The sequence below is a fragment of the Trachymyrmex septentrionalis genome, unplaced genomic scaffold (genome assembly GCF_001594115.1).
Source record: "Trachymyrmex septentrionalis isolate Tsep2-gDNA-1 unplaced genomic scaffold, Tsep1.0 scaffold16, whole genome shotgun sequence".
Taxonomy (NCBI): domain Eukaryota; kingdom Metazoa; phylum Arthropoda; class Insecta; order Hymenoptera; family Formicidae; genus Trachymyrmex; species Trachymyrmex septentrionalis.
Window position 1 is genome coordinate 109,897 of NW_017304758.1, and position 5,754 is coordinate 115,650.

The following is a 5,754-nucleotide window of genomic DNA, read 5'->3' on the forward strand; positions in this document are numbered from 1 at the left end:
ACGTACAACGAGCGACCGAATCCATCCTCGTCTCCGCGAGAAGGCCGCTTTTTTGCGCCCCGCCCGGCGGAAATTTGTCTGTCGCTGCCTTAATACACCGGCTGTCAGGCGCGTCGACGGTGATCCATCTCGGGATACTTTTCGGGCGAAGTAGTCTCGGACGAACTCGTTTCTCATACTTCAGTTCGTTGTTTTGCGATTTTTACTACGGCGCCTTTGGCGTGGCAAAGGCGAGCGATAGCTCGACATGAATTTCTATTAGAACGCATATCGCATGTCATTCCTTTTCTGTTCGTCGATCTTCTTATCTCGATAAGTGAATTAGTTAGGATTAAAGTTAAATGAGAGATTTAATTAAGATTTGTTAAACTCTCACGACCATGTAAATAAAAACGAAAGAATTGTTCCAAAACACTAGTGGTATGAAAATGAAATAATAACAGGCAAGAAATTACTCGCATTGTATCTGAACGAGTGATTTTTATATATTTCACTTATGCAATCGTATATTTGAAAATACAAAGAACGAGCGAGATGCTTGGTCAGTATTTTCGCGATATATTCAAAGTTCGATAGAACTTCAATCCTCGCGTTTACGGTATCGCGAAGCGTCGATATTGAATCATATCGAACGAAATGGTGCAATTAATTATCGCGACGGATATGGGAGAGTGGCGGGAAAAGCTTACAAGTTTCCATTTCCGCTTTTACGCAGAACGTAGAACAGAAGTGACACGTAATACTCACGCTTATGTCCTCCATGCTGCAATTTCCAACATGCATTAATCCGTGATTAGCACAAATTTCCATGGGCGTCGTGCGAGGACGTGGATAAGGAGGCAACGCACATCGAACGCTTACTGTAAAAAGTCTACACTCGTAGAAAACACGTTACGTGCGCGCAATATTCGCGCGGTATTCTTCCTCGGATAAATCACACGCTGGTTGATTGAACAACAACAACATCGAGATTTCTTCCTTCCGCGCGAATATCGCTCGAAAAAACCGGTGAATCTCGCTGCGAAGAATCACGTCGGCTGCGCCTCGCTGCGATCGTTCCACGTCTCTCGAGCCTCTCATTGGCTCTCCAATGACACTCACCGAGAGTCACAACACCACGTCGCTCTTCTATATCGCTCCACGTCGATACGCTCTACAGAATGATGAGGGCAGAATTGTGAGGGGTACACGCACACGCGAGACGTTCATCGCAAGATCGCCGGCAGGGTCGTCGCCACCGCGACACGGCGACGGCCGCGGCAGCCGGGGTGGTCCACGGAGCGTGACATCCTCTCCGTATCGGTCGTCGAAGTCTCCACACGCGCTTTCGGCGGGATCCGCAGGCGGATGACAGCCCGGCCAAGATTACAAGAGTGCACGAGCGTTGTTGAAATTAGGATCGCGTCGATAAGATTTGAAGGCTTATCTTACGTCGACCTTACATCACCCGCAAGCCATCCGACTACAAGGCGCCTGCGAAATCGGAATCGGTTTCACTTTAGCCTCGTCTGAATGAAGTCACTCTAAAAGCTGTCGATAATCGTAGATGACTGTCGCGTCGTTCTGTTATCGGGCCGCACAGAACCCTCCACCGGGTAAGAAAAAAGGACCGGGACCACACACACAGCCGGCAAGAAGTTGGTGTTCGGGGATCGTCACGGGGACGTTCTCGGGGAATACGGGACGATACGGGCGAGCGTACCGTGAGAGAGAAAGCCACAAACGTTCGCCGGCTCGGGCTGAAGCTCACTGAGTCGACTCTTCTGGTGCCCGGCAGGTCTGCCGAGTCTGCCCGCGACGCGTCGTGGTGAGGGCAGACGGAGAGGGAGTAAGACAGAGACGGGGAGAGAAGGAGAGAGAGAGAGAGAGAGAGAGAGATGGAGGGTTGGAGGGGCCCTAGCCCAACGTGTCCCCACCAATCGGCCCATTGGGTGCCCAGGGCTCCGACCATTATCTCTTCTCTTGAGCAGTTTCTCTACCTTGCGCGAGACACTACGTGGGTACGGGGCAAGGGTACGGGGAGGGGTTGGAGAGCTTTATTATATTTACGAGGCGTTATCGAAGCAATCCAACAATATTGATTCCGCGCCGCGAAGCGATCAACCATCTCAAAGAACGCCCAGCCACGGACCCTTCTATGCCTCGCTACGTTTATACGCTACCGGAGGGCTCACACGGCGCCCTTATTCTTTTCACTCTCGCGCGCTCTCTCGACTCCGAGAGACTTTTTTTATTTCGCTCGCCTTTTCGCCTTTAATGCCCGCCGAATGCGATCGAATCGCTCGCGCGCACGTTTTTTCTCTCGCGTGAATTACGCGGTGACCGTGGGCCCTCCGTTGCTGCCGTTGCTTCTGTTGTTCCGCTGCTGCGGGAATTAAGATAAGGGTGGGGTGCTTCATAAATTCGACCAGTGATCTTGATCGGGATCGAGCCGGTTTAGGGACGGGCAAGGATAATACATTAATTTCATTATGATTCTCTCATTTATAGCTAGTTCGCGTGCAAGGCCGCAGAACGGAAGGTAGAAACATTGTAAAGGGGAGAAGAAACCAAAGAATATTTATTATTCTTTCAACATTTTCCACAATTTCTTATGCTTTAATAATACCTCTGATATCAAATATATTACTGATATATTTTAGAAATTAAAATATTTCTTGTAATCTACTGTATTTCTTGTAATCTGTTTGCGTGAAAATATTCCTTACTATTGCAAAGTATTACTATTGACACTTGGCATATTTGTTAAGATGAAATCGAATTAAAAAAAAAAAAATTGTCATTAAAATTCATAGCATTGGATATTTTCTTATTTTAAAGATGTAATATTCTTTTATTGAGCCTTTCTGTTGGAACTTTAATGGCACGAAAAGTTCAACGTAGATATATTTTATGAGTACGCTATACGAGAAGTAGGTCGCGATTTCTTGGTCTCTATAATTTTATTTCCATCGCTGCAGGACTCGATACTTTTATGATAATATTTAAGTTTCAAATTCTATCCCGACACCATGCAGCTTTGCGCATATAAATTATCTCATTAAAACCAAGAGTAAAGGACCTTATATTTTTCGATTCGCGCCAACTGCTTCGTGTCGTCATAAACATTACGAAACAGTACTGTCCATGTTTTCGCACAGTTACAACAGAAAGGTGTTACATCTTATTTTTACGGTAACCACTATAAAAGGTATGTCTTCAGATGTTTATCACATTACGCATCCCGATGTTGTGCACACAGTTGCATCGCTTAATCAAGCGCAATTTACACTCGTAAAGCATTAAAATATATTCTATTACAATACAAGTTTTACAAATACAAGTTTTTCTTTTTGACAAAAATTAACTTGATTAAATATTTTCAAAGAATATATTAAATATAATTTAAATTTGCATTTGTTGTAACTTTATATAAAATTATAATTGAATAAAAATGATGTCTTTTTGGAAAATAAAATAGATGCGAAGAAGAAACAAGATTATACATATGCGGTGATTTTTGCCTTAATTCGCTAGTTTATTCTCTTTAACGTCTTCACGTATTAGCCTTTTCTCCCTGCGAGTCGCTTGTAAAATTACATTCTGTGCTCCGGTGACAACAAGGACAAATGATATCATCAGTAATACCGTCACAGCTGGAATAGCGTATCAAGATTGTAAGAAGCGTAACGTTCGTCGGCACTACCTTCAAAAGAAGAACTGTCCTGATTACCTCTTACACGCCCATTTGCGTGGTTGCAGTTGGATCATGTTAGAGACAGAATCTTGTCGTGCGCGCGGATGTGTGGGTGGGTGGATCGCGTAACAGCTGATCGTCCTCGCTGATCGGAACGCCAACAACGACGGTGCAGGAAGCTGCGGAGGTTCCTGTGATGTTATCCATTTGTATGACTCTCGGGATTTCATCTGTGTTCGATTTAGGCGTAAAGATAACGACGCAGCTTCTCTCTCTCTCTCTTTTTGCTTCCAAGTACATTCGCGTTACAAAGTCTAGTGTGCGTTCAAATCATTGAGCACACACATACGTATGCGGAAACGCTATATATACTGATATAGTGCTATATATACTGATATAGTTGCTGATAGAGAACTAAATAAAGGATATATGTCAAGCGACAGTGTAATCGGAGACTAAGTTTGACCTCAAATATACGTATTATGAAACATGTTTTAAGAAGATACGACTCATAAATTTCGGTTTTATGGCGTGAGAGCGAAAGTAGCTACTGTTAATTTCAAGTAAAGTAAGCCACTGTACTTTACTTGGTGAAATCTTTATCAATATTTTTTTAATAACAATGCATTTCACGATGGCACTTAAAATTGTATTGAACTTTGGAAACAATGGAAACGGTCTAATCTATGTAAAAGAATTGTCAAATTTTTATAATAATATTCAAATGAAAATTAAATCAGCCATATCGAATCTTTCCTATTTTATGTATTTTTTCACGTATATACTCATGTTTCCTTTCGATTCTTTTTCATACATGAAAAAATTTGCAATTTTGCTAAAGTATCTAAATATTTAAATATATAAGTGTCTAAATATTTAAATATATACAAATCTGAAAAAATAACTTTGTTGCACCATTAAAATAATTATGTAGAAAACTCAGGCATGACGAACGACGCTGTAAAAAAGTTTTGATATTCTAGCAGCTAGCTTAAGCATATTCGTAATTATTTTGACTCAATCCAACAAAGTTATTTTTAGATTTGTATCTAGCTAAATTTTCAAATACTTCAGCCTTTTCGCATATAAATCTCAGACCAATTCTTTTCTCTATCGGGGAAGAGTATCAGAAATAAATGTAAAGCCGTTGGATCTGCCGAGTTGAACTGAAATATACAGTTATAACGTTCAGCGTGCGCATGAATGGAGTGTAATGTACCTAAAGTATGTCCTTCTTGTAGCGGAGCCGAAGCGGCTTTCCCGCTTGGTTTCGCGCGACGCGATTTACGGTCGTCGCGCGGCGAGAGAGGCTTCGAAATCGTGCGAACACCCTTCGCTTACGCCACTGATAGATGTAGGAAGTACAGATGGAAGTAAGAGGAGAGACACCCGCGTCCCTCTAATCCCCGTGAAAGCGCATGATGCGCCCGCGGAAAAGGCGGGGAAGGAGGCTTGATGAACTTGCCTCGTGAATCACCTCGCCTATAAAAATCGGCGCCCGATGCGTGAGAGAGATAACGCAGGGGAGGAGCGGTAACAACAGGTTTGCTTATGTACGCACGTACGAGACTCCGGCGAAGGGAGACGGTCCGGGTAAGCGCGACGGAGAGAGCGCTTGTACGACGCGTCTGCAACACGTGCATCGCGAGAGAATGTTACGGAGGAGCATCGCGTCTAGAGCGCATTGCGCACGTATGTGCTGCCATGTATGCGTGTGCGTATAGTGTATTCGGTGTGTATGCGCGAAACGATATACACCGATATACACCGAACGCGATGCGTACATGCACACGCGGGTACGCAATATCCACACACTTGGCCTGCCACGGCCGCATTGCTCGGTAATGTTCGAGTTCCACGCAGGTTGCGTCGGCGTACCGCGAGGGTGGCGTTCCATCCACGTCGTGTTACGTTTATTGTTGCGTACACGTAAGCACGCCGCCGCGTGTGTTACGCGGACGCGAGAAAAAAATGAGGGTGGACGAGGGGAGATACTCAAAGAGAAAGAGAGAAAAGCGTGTGCTTACACGCGTGTACGCTTACACCGTCGGCTCGTTGTTCGAAAATATAATGGGGGG

At 44.2% G+C, this 5,754-nt stretch overlaps 2 protein-coding genes across 4 annotated transcripts in view; one reads left to right on the forward strand and one right to left on the reverse strand.

Moving 5' to 3' along the window:
* Positions 1–803, reverse strand: part of LOC108746172 (TSC22 domain family protein 1) — a 78,869-nt gene extending 78,066 nt beyond the window's left edge. Inside the window, exon 1 of the mRNA XM_018482770.1 lies at positions 748–803. Within this exon, the coding sequence (XP_018338272.1) occupies positions 748–783 (36 nt within the window). The 5' untranslated portion in view covers positions 784–803. The remainder of the gene's footprint in view (positions 1–747) is intronic.
* LOC108746173 (L-lactate dehydrogenase-like) overlaps positions 1–5,754 on the forward strand; it is a 121,372-nt gene that overhangs the window by 38,815 nt on the left and 76,803 nt on the right. The gene's annotated exons all lie outside the window — the stretch shown is intronic.